The following is a 16,144-nucleotide window of genomic DNA, read 5'->3' as shown; positions in this document are numbered from 1 at the left end:
AAAGTTGAATGAGTTCAGAACTTGGAAGTGCTGGCAAAACGGTCGAGCAAAAACTCGTCCAAATAAAGACCTGAAATCTGGAACGCTTACAAATACGGACAATGGAGAAAAAGATCGGCATAAAAAGTCTTTGGTGACAAAAGAATAAGGAGCGATAGTGATCAATGCGACAGAAGCGATACGGTGAGTTTTTATGAGTGTGCTTTTGCTTTGAGTCTAGCGCATTGCGCTTTGGGTTTGAACAGTTTTTGAAGTTAGGATCGGAATACAGTCGTTAAAACGTTCTTAGAGAATCTCCATTTTTCTGGTTTAGGTACATAAAGCCTGCTGATAAAGGGACTTTTTTCACAATCGGAATTGAGGTTCTTCGGAATCTTCGCATCACTGGCACCATTTTCGCAGGTACGCCCCACAAGCAGTTGTTTTGTTTATGAAAACACTCGATCTCGTTGTCAAGCGATTTTACTCTACCAGTTTTGAACATTTCTCGTTTTAGTTTATTATTACATGTCTCTATAAATCTTTATCTTATAAATCGATGCAAAATTTTAGTGGAACGCTCGTTAAACGCGAGTAAACAGTGGATCCAAATGTCAATACCTCGCCGAACTCTTGGCATACCGTCCAAAAAAAATTCCAGAATTTTAGTCTAGACTTCTTTGGGCACGTACAAAAGCTTAAAAATCAATTTTGATTTTGTTTTCAGGAAACTACTTTTCTGATCGCAACTTCAGTTAGTTCAGTTTTTGCGAAAGAATTCAAAGACTGAATCGTAACTAAAAAATCGCCATTGCCTCCATTTGAAAGGCTTCTCGCTTATATCTTTCCCGCGAATTAAAAAGTTCAGGTGATATATTTTGTGCTTGGTTGAAAGAAACAGTGACTTTTATGCCTCGATAAACCTATTTTTGGAAAAATCTTTATAATATCGCAAAATGCTACAGCCCATTTTTTAGGCGTTAACTACGCTTTATTTGCAGTGTTCGTTTGCACTGGTTTCGACTAATTACGTAGCCCTATTTTTAGAATATAAACTACGCTACGCTTCACTTTGCCAGTAAGTCAGTAAAAAAATATTTATTTAAAATCGTATGATCGATATGATTCTTAAAACAAAAGTCTTTAAGCAAATTACAAAAATAATTAGATTGGTATCTTTATAAGGTCTTATAAAAAAACACAAAACTGTTAGCAACAGATGGCAAATTACAAAGGTGCGAAACGCTTGTACCTTTGTGCCGATGTCGCAAAAATGTGGCCTCGCAATTTAACAAGTCATGGAAAATTCTGCTCTGTCTCTTTGGATTGCAAATTGGTTGATTGTACAAGATCAATTCTACTTCCAATTTTTAAGGAGAAATTGTGCACTGAAAGAAACCATCGTATTAAATGAGCATGCAAGGCTCACTGAGTAGAAATCTGTGAAATCAGAAAGCTTATAAAACATTCAAGAAAATTTAAGTGAACGAGTGCGTTTTAAAATTTTTTGTCGATTTTCATTACATTCAATAAAACGTATGCCATATTTCCACTGAAGGGCAGTTCTTCTAGTCTTCTGAGGCGCGCTTCGCGGCTTTGTGTCACGTGACATTAGTAGAGCTTCTGATTGAAAGCAACAACCAAACGCGCACTTTAACTCGGACTCGAAGGCGCTGTACATTAGCAGGAAAGGAACCTTTTTTTTACCCTTCAAGGCCAGTAGCTATTTACTCGGAGAAAATGGTCCTGGCCACGAAGGGCGACGCCCCTTTCCCCCCATTTCACCCACCCCTTCCCCACTCTAACACCCTGGGCAAATAACAGAAAGCTTTTGGGGCCAAAAAACTACTTTTGTTCAAAAGGCGCTTTTAGTGGGCTTATATCAATTGATCGTATCTTCGAAAAGGCTTCTATAAACGGAAGAAGTTTTGCGTTTTAGAAACGGTTTATCAGGCTTATAATTAAAAGGGACTTAGCCTCTAAGAAAATTACTATCACTATTGTTACTGGAAATACCAAAGAACCGCTACACTAACAGTGGAGGGCTTATTGTTCAAAAGAAATTTTATTGAAGAGCAAAAACTAGATTTTAGCCGATGGGCTGATATTGAGAAAGGCATCTTCTTTTTTTGTTCAGGCGCTTTTGTGGGCTTTTCAATGTCGTTTTCGGGCTTCTCGGCGATTTGCGTTGCGGTTTCCGGCTTTATGGGACTTAGCCTCTAAGAAATTAGTATCACTATTGTTACTGGAAATACCAACAACCGCTACAGTGGAGGGCTTATTAATAAAAGAAAAAATATTGAAGAGCTAAAACTAGATTTTAGCCGATGGCCTGATATTGAGAATGAAGGCATTTTACTGGAAGGATTTGTGGGGAGCGGAGTGGGGGGAGGGTATTTTCTGGCGGGCATTTATTCGTGAGAGGGGTATATTATCCCATTTTTACGGTAGTTTACTGAGTTGCAGTTTATTGGTGAAAATTTCATTCAAAGAAAAAATGTATTTTTTCCTTTTATAGGGCTACCTTAAAAAGAAGTTTTACACTACATCAGCGAACAATTTTCCAAGTAAACATAATGGAATGTTTTGAAGAGAAGACACCAAATGGTCCAACAAGCGGAAAAAGCCAATCCCTCGAAGCTCAAACCCTGTACAACAAGCAACAAGGATTTCCAGCAAACGATGATCAAGAAATGATCACGAATTACGCAAGGCAAATGAATTTATCTGTTCCAACTGAGTTCTCGCTTATCGAGCCTTTATCCTTTGGGTCACTTCCTTCGGCGCAACAGCCCCGGCACGCCAAGACATCAGTTTCTACTGTATTAAAGGGTCCTTCCTACTGCTTCCCTCATGATCCAAGCATTTTTGGTTCCTCCTACACGCTCCAGCGGCAAGAACCAAATGCAAGTTCTGATTTCCAATCAGCTTCTGTGTTTTCCTCGCCTAACCGTAACATTCTGAATCATCAATGTTCCCAAAGTGGTATCTTTACACCCGCTACGAGATCTGCGTTATCAAGGCATACTAACACTCATCAAAACGAGCCTAATTTGCCTCCTGGGAAAGGCGAAAGCAGCGAGGTTGTTTGGTGTAAGGACGCTCTGAAAGCTCCGTCACTTGAAAATCCGCTGCAATTGAATCCAGTCCCTGCTTATCTAGATTCTTTGCGCCGCAGACTGTTCCTTGTAATGCAGACACTGGAAATCGAATTCAGAAGAACAGTTCATTTCAAACAGGCCGTGAAGCCCTTTTTAGTAAAATGAATATCCCACGCTATGTATTCCATCCAAACGAAGCCCTGAGAGTACCACAGAAGCTAGCTAATCCCAGCGGATCAGTTCCTTCCGGGAGACCATTGAACTGCAGCACCGCCCAAATATCTGGCGGCCAAAGAGTGGGCGAAAACAGTATCTCAGCGCCGCAGTCAGACTTCCAAGTGTGCCCCACAAACGACCAGCGTTTCCAGGATCTTCAAAACGCCATAAAATTGAAAGAAAATTACGCGGCGGCTTTGTGTCTGAACAAGATGGCCCAATCATTGAATAAAAACACGCCTTCCAACAACAACATCCCGCTTCATTACGTACCGACGAGTAGAAGTCACGAACAGGAACATATGGATAACAGCTCAGCACAGTTCGTTCCAAGTAACCTTCATCAAAACCTACCTCGTCATTTTCCCAGTAGCAATGGATACAGCCAAACATTGCTTCCTTCAGCACATTACTGCAATGCACAGCCTTCTGCAGGAAACAGCTCAAACGGGAGGAACACTAGTGCTCTGTCTGATTTTGCATTCCAAAGCGCTAGACAACCTGGAAACGTCCTCCACAACACCATGCCTGCCCAGTTTACTTCTGGTACGTCCGCGGTTATTCCAAGTCCCGTTGGTGCCTCAACTCAATTTGCACCATACCCAATATCTATACCAGTATCAGCGCCATTTTCTCCATTTTTTGAAGCTACTGTGATGGGTCAGCAATTCCCTCCTCACCAAGGCTATGCAAGTGGGAATACAAGAGAATGGAGCAATGAACAAGCAATGTTTCACTCGTCTCTCCCGACAGCCATTCAGCCCAAGCCTTCCCCAGTTGCGTATGCCTTTGATCCTATGTCTCTCCTTCACTTCCCGCGAGGCCTGGGTTATCAAGCTCCGATGCCTTTTGTTCCCAGGGGGTTTTCATTTCTCCAATACCCGGATCCGCGTACCATGTTCCGCGAAGCAAACTTGTTGAGGCTTGATCATGTGAATGAAGGAGCAATACCTTTTGCGGTTGGTGAATCACCACAAAGAACACCACAGCTTCCCATTATCCCAGAAGAAAATTCGCATCAAGACGCAAGTCCGTCTCAGAAACAAGCGACCAGCACAAGTGTCCCTGCAGTGAAAAGAACCCATCAAACTCATCAGTGCAAGATCTGTTCAAAAATATGCGCACGCGCCTCTTCTCTCAAGGTCCACGTGCGCACCCACACTGGAGAGAAGCCCTTCTCGTGCAAATTTTGTAAACGGACTTTCGCTCAGGCTGGAGGTCTAAAGTCGCACGAGCGCAGCCACACGGGAGAAAAACCTTACAAGTGTGATGTTTGTGACCGGTACTTCTCGCATTCCACAGCAGTCGTCAACCACAAGCGAACTCACACCGGGGAGAAACCCTTCGCATGCGACCACAAGGGATGCGGCAAGTGCTTCGCTGATCAGTCAACGCTAAAGAAACACCAGCGAACACACACAGGAGAGAAGCCGTTTCAGTGCCCTTATTGCACGAAGAAATTTACTCAGTTGGGAAACATGAACAAGCATGTTCGATGTAAGCACGGTGAAAAGAATGGGCAATAGGTTCGTTGTGATGGTAAATCCATCACTGGAGTTCTCTTCCGACAATAGTTGTGTTAAACTTGAAGGCTTAGGTTTTAATCTCTCCATTGTGTTGCAAAATTTACACCGCATAATACTAGAAAGGAAAGAATTGTGGTTTGGTCGAGCTCATACAGCTACTGTACGAAGCAGGGATTCATTCTGTTGCGTTCAGTTAGCATAGTCTCTGACTGGCTCGTACAAGTAGTAGACTCTACTTTGAGACGTTAGTTGAGAGCACAAAAAAGTGATTTACAAAACAAATAGTGGATTTCCTCTCCACGTTCTGGACTAAGGAAACCTCGAAACTAGAGCTCGCTAAAATAAGGCGTATGATGCTCCCTAACAAAAAATCACGTCCGGGAAAATTTAGCTGTCTATATTAAACTGACGTTCCCCTTCGCGCGCTCATGCAACCCTTCACTGTCTCTGATCGGTTGAAATTAGTCGCGAAAAATTCAAAACCGAGCAAGAACAAGCTAGGGACAAGGCAACAAAGATCTCTATGGCGTCAAGTCGTCAGTATCAAAATTTTCAAGTTTAATATCAATCGTTTCAGTTCTTAAGCGGGTGAACGCACGCGCCAAAAACATGTCCCGTCAGACTGATGTCAAACGTCAGCGTTTCAGGTGTCAAACGTTCAAGTTTAGCAATTAGTAACGACTTATACATTCCAGCCGAAACATTCCACACTGATTCCGTTTAAATGGCGGAAAGATTAGATATAGAAACTTCTTCTGAGAAACTAATGCTATCTGTGTCGATATGCAATACACAGGTTCACTTGAATCATTTCTAGGGTGTAAAGTTTCGCCCGTACTCAGTGTTTATGGTGAGTATTTTGAGTGCAAAAGTTCGCGTTTCGGTCGGCTAAACTTCACAGTTTGGCACCTGAAACGCTGACGTTTGACGTCATTTGAAAACATGTTTTCAGCGCGTGCGTCCACAAGTAGGTACTTAAATAAAATATTACAAGAAACTCTCGGTTGAAAACGATTTTAAAAGTTGAGTTTTAATAAAAGCTATAAATCTTATTAGGTTGTAGTTAGCTATTTCTTACATTGATACATTTGTTGACATCAAAGAGACATGCAACATACAGACGTTTATATCTCGAAGTTAGAAACCTCTGTGAAAATGATAGAAGCAAACAGTATGTTTTGTCATTTTTTTAATCTCAAAGCTTTTAAAGCTTTTAATTCTTAATCAGAAGAAAGTTCCTGTAAGGATGGTAACTAAGCTAAATACTATAACGTAATAAAAAGGTGTTGAGATTTATTTCGAGTCTGCTCATTTTAATTCTTAGTTACAAACGCATACTGACAAATGTCATAAGTATGATTCCTATCGTTTCTTTGAAGAGTACCATTAATTTTAATCTGGATACTCATATTAAGAGCATGTGTTAGTAAATCTGAAAAAAAAAAAATTCAAAAAATAAAAGTAAAAAGCAGCCCTGCATTGGGAGCAACCTGGTACTCTGGGGAAAACGGTGCGCAAGCTCTTTCCACTTTTCGCTCGCTCCCATTCATTCGTTTCCCCAACATGCAGTGTTTTCACGATTTAACTAATGCCGAAGGCCTTTTTTCAACACTCAGTCTTACAGATCCGGCGTTTATCTGAACCCAGCATAGATAAAACAAAAAAACACACATAAAAAAAACAAAGGTGTGATAGAGATGAATTATAAAACACAACCGTGAAAAAAATAAACGGTAAATCTTTCAACGTTAACTATAATCAACTGAAGTTGTATACACTTCAAAAATGGCATTAAAGTTTTTTAATAAATCCTTTACTTGATCTGTTTTGGGGTGTTAAACAATCTCTTTGCATAAATTGAAGATAAAACTATAACTACGATATTTTTTCTTCCTCTAGTAAATCTGCCCGTTGTTCCAAACTTAAGGCTACATTTTGCAAGATACTCTATCCATAGCGAAACATATTTGAAAATGAAACATAGTGATTAATAAAGCTTTCTCTAAATCTAAAAATTCCTAATCGTAAAACTCTAGCTCCCTTCACAAATAATTCGTTATGGAACTTAAATTAAAGATAATACTATTGTGATATTTTTTCTTCTTCTAGTGAATTTCTCCGTTGTTCCAAAATTCAACTATAGCTTGCTAATCATTGGTCATATGACTTGGTCTTGACCATGTATGTCGTATACATGAATAGAGAAACCTCCATCTCAGTTTTAAAGGGCCTGGACGCCACTGATCAGGTTTACATCACCCGTCCTTGTGTTCGCAACTGCTTTCGTTGGTAAATCCTGCCAGCAGACAGCATACATATCAGCACCCCCGAACTGATGAGTAGAGCACCTACGATAACCACTGCCAAGTAAACATTACTTTGAATGAGGTGAATGGAGATGGTGCCTGGATTTTCCACTGGCAGGAGATTTGTGGCGTTGATCATAAAACCAAGAGTCCAGCCCAGGGATAGCTGGTTCACCTGGGGAAAAACAGTATAGCGACAAACGGTCAGAAATGAATTCAAAATGTTTTATGTTTCCGTTAAATTTAAGCAACATTAGCGGATGTTCAGGAGAACGTGAAAAGTATAAACAAACAAACAAACAAACAAACAAACAAACAGATTCTCTTCTTGCCATCGAAGGGTTGTGACAAATAATTTACCAACGCTATTTGGCCTTTACAGACTAATCGGGGACACTAATAAAGTTACTTAAAGTTAAAAAAAGTGAAACAAAATAAAATAAGAGTTAAGTTACAGTAATTTCTATATAAAAGACTAAGAATTCGAAAAAATGGTCTTAATTTTTTGACAAAATACAGCCCGATTCTAGTTGTGCAATCAGGAAATTGAACGAATAGTCTGAAAATTGTCTTGTTATGTAAATATGCGTCATTGTTACTAAGCAACCCCTCGGACTAAGACTGTTGGTTTCACTGCCATCAACGCTTTCAGTTTCGAAGACGGCTGCTGGATAAGATAAACTGATTTGTGCACGGGCAACTCAGCACCAGTAGCCGAACTCTGTAGTCTACTCTTCGTTTTTTGTCTTTTCCGCGAACCCCTGCTTCTCTGCGACTTTGAACTTTTTTCTAGTATCAGGTCACCACTAACTTTTTGTTGCTTTGTAGTATTTAAAAGGAACATTAAATAATGCTGGTACTTACCGAGCCGACAAATCTCACGTTTGCTTTCGATTTGTCGAAGTGGTAACCGCGTGAAAGAATTGTGTAGATGTACTGCGCATCAAAACAGTAAAATGCAAGAAACAAAGGATTTGGAGAAGGAATAACCACCATCTGTATAAAGAAAAAACAACTTTGTTAAGTTAAATTTCGTTTACTATTTTAGTTTTAACTTGTTTCGAATACAAAGCCGTGGATCTGCAAGCAACTTTCGTGTTCTTTCTGCAGTTGGACTTCGGTAATCAGTCAATTTGCCCACAGCGAAGTAACATTAAATGGCGTGGAATAGGTCCAAAAAAAAGACACTAATAGTCGCCGGCTTAAGAGCGTGCTGCCTGGAAATTAAAAGGGATGAATTTGCATAAAAAAGGATGAATGTGTATTCCTCGCTCTAAAACCAATTGTAAATGAGTTGATCTAAGTGTGGGTGAGCGGCACTTTGGGCATAGTAGGTAGAGCTTTGCTTTGGGTAAGTTAACATAAACTTGAGTGCAAAGTAACCGATCGGGACGTTCCAACCACCCAGTCAAAGTTGTGAGGGCTTTTTATTGCAATTTTACGTTTAACTTTTTAAGTAGACAGATGTAAACAATACTAACTTCTTCCCAAGTTTTCCTGCAGATATTTATTGTTGCAGCCTGTAGCTGATCAAGCGACACGTTACTTGTGAGATTAAGATCTTTGATGATGGCATAGTAACCAGAGAATGCCTGAAATCAAGAAACAGAAAAAACTACTAAATATGTCCAAAAACTACATGTAAATCTTTACGTAATTGCCACACTAAACAACAAGTTTAAAGAAAAAGAAGGTTTTTGCCGTTTTTCAGCAACGTAAGTAGTTGCGAATAAAGCCGACGAAATTAAGTAGTAAGTAAGTAGTTGCGAATAAAGCCGACGAAATTAAGGCTCCAACAGGGTCCGGGCCAATGATATTTGCTAACCTTTGCTATGCAGGTCCAAACGCTATGCCACTATTACTGGGGGCTAGATTGTCCTACTTAACATGTAAAATAAATAGTGAACATAAACTGCGAGTGAAGGATTTAAAGGAAAAACGATTTTTTGAAGTTTTTACAGCAACTTTTAAAAGTTGCTAAAACTACAAAGAACTCTATGAACAAGTGCAAGAAACCATGAACCAAATCTAAGATAAATCTTTTTAATTTCTACTAGGCTTAAAGTTAGACTACAAGCAGTGAAAACTTTCCTGGTATGGATCGTCGAACAATAGGCACAAAAAACAACAACAAACAATCAACAACAACACGTTAGGGGGAAAATCTACTGTACGGAAAATATGGCGGCTATACATTTTACCACAATACCTTGCGAACCTAACATAGCCAATAGAGAACAAAGACAGCCACGTTTCTGTAAAATTCGTCCTTGTACTAACAACATTGCTCATGTAGAGTTTGAATTTTTTGGAGCTTTTCGGTGCGTTTTTATGAGCGTTTTAAGCGTTTTTGCGGTACGGTGGATTGAAGGTAGGGTTCTCCTTGTGTCCGCTCTTAATCAATCAATCAATCAATCAATCAATCAATCAATCAATCAATCAATCAATCAATCAATCAATCAATCAATCAATCAATTAATCACTTTGTAAATGTTATGGCGCGGGATGAGGTTGCCCTCTCTATCCGAGTTGGAGGCTCATGTAAATAGCACATGGCAATAATTAAAATATAGTATAAAAACAATGGGAACTAGTATAAGTAATAAATAATAAAAATAATTAAAAATTATTAGCGTTTTTGTCCTAGCGTTATTCGTGGCCTTTTTTTTTCCTGCTCATTTTTTTGCTTCATCGCTTCTTTCTGGACCATCTTTAAGGGTGAGTAAGGACAGCACATAGTCTACTAAAAAGTGAACTTACAAAAAATGTTTCTCCATCAGGAATGGGTGGTTGATAAACATCATCAAATGAACAACTGCTATTTCCTCGACATGATGTGAAGTTGAAAAGTTTGTTGACTTGCTCGGCACAAAGAGTATAGTTCCCAGTTCCCTTCAGAGTAAAGGAAGTCCTCTTTGGACTTTGGCCTTGCAATTGAACGCAAGGTGGAGCCCATAAGTACTTGGACGATACGTTTCTTTGGTGGCCCTTGGGTCCACATGGATTGTCAACTGTTGGTGAATAGTTAGATTCCTGAAAGCAAGGTCATAGTTAAGAACAAAGTGTTTTGTTTGCTTTGCTTTTCTATAACTAGAGTCAGTTACAGAAGACTTCTGAAACAGCTGAGGAAACGAGGGGTGTTCATAACAAAAGCCGGAAGAAACTGACATTGAATTCCCTGCAAGGTGGACAGCCACTTAAAGTCATTTAGATACTGAACAGCAATACAGAACGGTGGCTAAACTTTTTCAAAGTCAGTGGTTTGCTTTTAGTTCCGGTTTGGTAGTAATACACAATGTAAGCAAGACTAAAAGTGGCCTTATGGAAGAGGGACCTCTTTGACCTTGTACATGTCAAATAGGGTAAATACTGACGGTTTAAAGAACATACATAGAAATCTATTTACCTTGACAAGTTGGGCTAAAAATCTCCTCTCTGCCTCTTTCTTGCCATAACACAAATAGCTATGTGTGTACAGCTGATACTCGACTCCATACAGCTTTAATTTACTGGAACGTGGTGCAGGTTTAGAAGGAAGAAATGTTATTTGAGTAGATGCGCCTCCCATGTCCAAAGCTCCAACTATTTTTTGACTGACCAGACCATATTTTTGACTTGTTTCCTATAAGCAAGAATTGAACCTTTTAAGGCCAATTTATATGGTCTTGGGTACCCAAGACAATCTTTCCCCGAGTTACCCTGACCAAGCTAACTTTTTATTTTTTTTTTCTTTGAAAAATTCACCAACCATTTACATGAGAACCGCAAACTCGTGTTGGGGTGGGGGGGGGGGGAACTCAGGTGGGCGAGTTGTCTTGCCTCGGCAGGTAGGGTAACCCTGGCAGACAGAACAACTTTTTTTTTTTCATATAAACACCTTGGCTCCCCACCTGGTGGGAGATACAGTAAAGAAAACAGGCCAAAAGAAAAGAGTACCACAAGGGGAGGACAGCCTTCCCCACTCTCCATCCCCCTCCCTACACCTTTCCCATATTTCTTTCTCTTTGCCCTATGTCCAAGAACTGGTATTAAAAGTAATTTTGGCATTCACTAAATTTTGAAAAAACTGTTTATGATCTCTTTAATTAATGTCCTTGCATCTTTCTCGATCAGTACAGCCTAACTCAGCCCAATGGCCAAATTTCTGTTGCCTACAAGGGGGGTGACACCTGACTACCAATTTGTTGCTAAGGAAGGTTTCTAACCATCATATTTTGAAAAACCAGACCTCATACGGATAAGATTTTTGCACAAGATTGTTCCACTGGAGAATCCTTAAAGAGTTTCAAATCACGGCCATATTTGACAAGTCATGTGACCAGAACAGAAAAAACTCTATAACTCAAACAACGTATAGATTTGAAAATTAAAATCAACACCAATATATAAAGATTGCCCACATGCTTAATGTGTAGCATCATTTTTATGAAATTCACATTTTTTTAACAGTTATGGCGTTATAAACACTCGTATTTACAGACTTTCTTCATTAGCATTTCTTTCTTTCGTGTAAACTGTAATCGCATGCTTCAGATTATAAAGAAGGCTATATTATTTATGATGTGTAAAAAAAATAGGAACTCTACCTTCTTTCCTCTGAGTTTTAGAGAATTTAAATTCTAACGTGTGGCTAGGGACTGGCACTAGTCGCATTTGGGCAATAATATATTTTTCAAAGCACTTGGAAACCCAAACAAAATTCACCATTTAGTGTTAAAATATGCTCCAAAATCGCATGCCACAAATGACAGTCTTTAGAAACTCCTTAGCAACTAAATAAATAAATAAAATAAATAAACGGTAATTTGCAGTGGCATTTCCACAGGGTGGCTCTTCGTCCACTGTTAGCGATGGAATTGGAATTTAGCAACTGCTCTGGATCTGTAGTTAAGAATCTTCAAGTTAAGCACAAACAGATAATTTCCAGCATTCATTAATGCATGTTCCTCATTCATATTTGAGAATCCGTCCAGGTTTTACAATAATTTCCAGGTCTGGGGACTAGGAATCACTATCAGTTTGGCAGTTTTTCTTACATTTTTCATATCTTTTCAATGCATCTCAAGGTAGACAGGTGATGAGATCACATACCTGTGAATCTTTCAAGGCACCATTCAAGTAGTTTACTGTTACCCAGGAAGAAAGACCTTCTTCTTCACCACTTATGATACGGGCAAAGTCATCTTTAAACATGAAAGGTGATTTTTCCAGTGTTTGCCTCACAGAGTCAAGGATGTGATCTGCTGTTGTAGCATTTGTCTCCCTGAAGCAGTAAAACATTATCATATTGCTGTCAGTGTCAGTAGAAGTTCAATGATTGTGGTGTAAAACTGACAGTGCTTCAAATTTCATAATTATTCATTCACTCAGAAGAGGACTGTGAGTCCTACTGAAAACTGACACATGTACCTTGTTTATTGTAATATATTATATTAAGCATTACAGTAAAAACCCGCGTTGCCTGTTGGGCCTCAGGTTCTTGGTGGTGGTCCCTGTTCGGTTTCTCGTCTGGGGGCCTCTTGGGTGGGTCTTTGGCTGTGGCTGTTGTGGGGGCTAAAATGAAATAGCTAAAGGTTCTTAAATGTTAGGTTCTACGCGGGTTACTGTATTATTATTATCATTATTATTATTATTATTAATTATTTCTTACTTCAGCAGCCTCATCCCTGCCGTAGCACCCAAGTAAATTGGAGACTTGTCCTGTAGATACGATGGAATAAGCTTCTTAGCTTTGCTTTTTATACAACTCTCCAGTGACTGTCCAGCCTGCTCAGGGTTTGCAACATAACTTGATATTCCTCTCACGTTACCATCTGCAAGATGAGTTTGAGTTGTAAACTTGCAAGCTGCCTATCAAGGGGGTCCCCAATAGGTTTTTCGGGATTGGGGATTTGGCTTATTTGAAGGCCGAGATCCGGGATTTTAGATGGAAAAGGGAGTGGAATTCGGGATTGAAATTATGAACAGGACACCTGAATTGCTGATTTTATAAGGCAGGAATCAGGAAATGTCACTTAAAAGAAATAAGATCAGAGCGTCCAGTGACAAAAACATAATTCACTTGTATAGAAAATCACGTTGTTATCTTCGTGAAGGTCACAAAAAGCTCCACAAAGCATTTATTGTGACTAACACAAGTTACCCTGTTTCTATGTGTCAGTTACACGGAAAGAAAGAATAATCTGATTGTCGGTGACCAAAGACTTGAAGGTCAGTGCTGGGTGGGAATATACACCCACTGAAAGGCTTTTTATCATTGAGGCAAGGAATTAAGAATTTTCAACATTTTATGGTCGGAATCGGGATAAGCCAATAAAAACCTTCGGGATTACGAGATTGAGGCAAAATTTTAGCCAGGATGGCGGGATCCGAAAACCCTATTGGGGACTCTCTTTCAAGTGAGTGACAATTTTAAATTAACTACATGTTAGGATTTTTATAAAATAATTATCCATCATTATTTCAAAGGTTTAAAATTATACAACTTGGTTGTGTTTAACTATCATGCTATAAAAAATCAACACAGATTGGGGTCATTTTAAGCAGATTAAACTCGCTAATTCTGCGTGTGGTATGCTCGAGGTTATTTCAATCACAAATTAAAACCGTCAGAATTTAATTATAAGCATTTCTAATTATTAAATTAACAAAAATAAATATCAGGCCCCTTTTCACTGAACATCACTGTTCATGTTGGTATAAATCAAACATAGTTTATCACTGACACTATTTACAGTCAAACTATTCAACTTTTAAAACTAAAAAACTGAATTATTTTTTTACTCATTTGTCATGTTGTCAATGAAGTTTCTGAAGCCAATTGAAAATGTCTCTGTCAAATGAATGTCTTATGATTGGTCCAATCAAACACAGAAATCTTTGTTTCAAACTTGTGCAGTGATTGGTGGCCTTCAAAGTAGTCGGCCTGTAAATGATGTACTATTCAAGTAAATATTGGCCCTTTTACCTTTATCAGTAACTGTACAGTCTCCAATCTGCTTGACAAGTGCAGTGCCTTTAATGACATCGCTGACTGTCCATTTGTAAATAAACATATTGGTATGTGTCGATCCTGCATCCAGTACAACTCCATACTAAATTTTAAGTACAGAAATCAAGAAGGTGATGTTAATAAGTAACAGCAGTAACAGTGTTATATAAACAATAACTGGAGTCTTAATAATTTCTGTTAAAACCTCCTGACCAATAATTTTCTTTTCTCATCATTTTCATTATTAAAATAGTGATTGTACTGATTCTTACACTAATCAATTTCTGAAGAAAAATTGAAAAAAAAAAAATCCAAAAACAGATGGTTTTCATTTTAAATTCTTCAGTATATGTACTAGCAAATAATAAAAACTAGTAAGGGAGATAGGTACTGAGGCCTTTATAACTACAGAATCAAATGTTACAAAACTCTTGCATACTTTAACGACAAGCTGAGTTTTGAAACGTTCTCCCAACAGAAGCCACATCCATGACCTTAAGAGGTGCTTTATCATACTGAGTTTCCAACATGAAACTGGTAGGGACTCATGGAAGTAAGCCCATCTGATAAGTTAAAATTACCGGGTTTGATATTAAGCCATACAACTGGGTTCATTTCATATATTAACTAAGTTCAAACATTCCAAGATGATTCATGAACATTCAGTTCAATAGCAACAAACAATAGACCCTTCCACGGTTTCTGACGCCAGAGCTAAAAGAGTTAACTGATTAAATTTGAAGGGGATCGGTTTACTTAGAAGCGAGAAATCGTACTTTTAGTTTTTCATACAAATGCTTCTAAATTTTCCCGCGAACGGCGGCTCCATTTTACAGAGAAATATATGAAAAATGAAAATCTTAATTTGTGGCTTTCTAAGTGAGATTAAAATTCTCAAATTTGATCGGTTAACTCTTTCATCTAATATTTTAGGTTTGTAATTCATAGAAGTTGCAGATTATCGAGCATCAAACTCCTGATTTTTCCCATACATTTACTGTAAATTTTGCTGCGTTTGTCCCCCAACCAAGATGGCGTCAGAAACCGTGAAAGGGTTTATTGTAAATGAGTTGCTTATACTGTACCTCATCTTTGATCTTCTCCTTGTACACACTGATAACTGTGATACAAGTGATTCCAAAGATGATCAAGCATGATGATACAATGCAGCCTGCCCAATCTCGTATGTAGCAGGTAGAGTTCCTGGCTGAAAACATCAATTTGAAATTGAAAAATATATGAAATCAAATACAGGCAGCCTACACATATTTTAAAATATGTCATTCATGGTTTGAATTTGCCCGGGCAATTTGGTAGTTCCTGAGTACCCAAGGCTGGCTACAAAAATGAGAAAAAATTGGTAAAAAAAAATCAATCAATGATCGATCGATCGATCGATCAATCAATCATTCAATAATTATAATTAGTCAGTCAATCATTTAATATAAGTCAATCAGTCAGTCAGTTGATAAATGTAGCTCCATTGTTCACACAAAGCGGATCACAAAGCGAATCTCAAATAATTAAACACCCCATTCCCCTCCTTAGAGCGATATCACTTTGCAAGGCTGCATGATGACGACCTTTATATTTATAAGACTAAGTTAAATTTGTCAATCGGAATTGTGAATCACTTGAAAAACTCAATTGCAAATTTGCAATGAAGAATAGTTCGTGATAGCAAAAATGAGAAGAATATTACCTTCAACAGCATTTCTTAAGAGCGGTGTATTATCCTCCTCGTCTGTAGGCAGCATTTATTGGCAAAATAAAATTAAACCAGCAGAAAATACCAAGAGAAAGTCGCTGCAAGCAGGAAGAAACGAAAATGTGACAGGCGTTCCCGGCAAGTATTGTGAAACGGAGAGTTGTACCCAGTTCCCTCCGCTTGGAAATTGGAACTCTATCTTATGAATAGAGGCCGCTTTTCTAAAATAACAAAATTTTTCCAATACTGTCACATGGGTCACATACAGGAAATCAAAACACGCATTGTATGAAGTAAACGAGTTGAAAAGTACAGAT

At 38.6% G+C, this 16,144-nt stretch overlaps 1 protein-coding gene and 1 pseudogene across 2 annotated transcripts; one reads left to right on the top strand and one right to left on the bottom strand.

Annotated features, from left to right (window-relative positions):
* The first annotated feature begins 28 nt into the window (after positions 1-28).
* LOC144643650 (uncharacterized) lies at positions 29-5,390 on the top strand (annotated as a pseudogene). The gene is made up of 3 exons (XR_013568947.1): positions 29-183; positions 314-402; positions 2,498-5,390. The product of XR_013568947.1 is annotated as an uncharacterized LOC144643650 (transcript).
* A 442-nt stretch (positions 5,391-5,832) lies between these two features.
* LOC144643649 (ectonucleoside triphosphate diphosphohydrolase 8-like) lies at positions 5,833-15,978 on the bottom strand. Its single transcript, XM_078502967.1, has 10 exons — positions 15,822-15,978; positions 15,205-15,326; positions 14,096-14,222; positions 12,779-12,941; positions 12,220-12,391; positions 10,535-10,750; positions 9,889-10,161; positions 8,610-8,720; positions 7,993-8,124; positions 5,833-7,303 (listed from the first exon to the last, which is right to left on the bottom strand). Exons 1-10 carry the CDS (start codon positions 15,874-15,876, stop codon positions 7,073-7,075), a joined length of 1,602 nt encoding a protein of 533 aa, XP_078359093.1. The 5' UTR covers positions 15,877-15,978; the 3' UTR covers positions 5,833-7,072.
* Positions 15,979-16,144: the final 166 nt, after the last annotated feature.

The sequence above is a fragment of the Oculina patagonica genome, chromosome 2, assembly GCF_052425735.1.
Source record: "Oculina patagonica isolate OP01 chromosome 2, crgOcupat, whole genome shotgun sequence".
NCBI classification, from domain to species: Eukaryota; Metazoa; Cnidaria; class Anthozoa; order Scleractinia; family Oculinidae; genus Oculina; species Oculina patagonica.
This window is presented reverse-complemented; position numbering and strand designations above follow the sequence as displayed.

What these genes read in the sequence shown, in the direction of transcription:
- LOC144643649 (XM_078502967.1), bottom strand. Translation starts at nt 15,876, where the DNA reads ATGCTGCCTACAGACGAGGAGGATAATACACCGCTCTTAAGAAATGCT. An exon ending in AGGAGAAGATCAAAGATGAG is followed by an intron (nt 14,223 to 15,204) that starts GTACAGTATAAG and finishes CTTAAAATTTAG; the next exon opens with TATGGAGTTGTACTGGATGC. An exon ending in ACGTGAGATTTGTCGGCTCG is followed by an intron (nt 7,304 to 7,992) that starts GTAAGTACCAGC and finishes GTTTTTCCCCAG; the next exon opens with GTGAACCAGCTATCCCTGGG.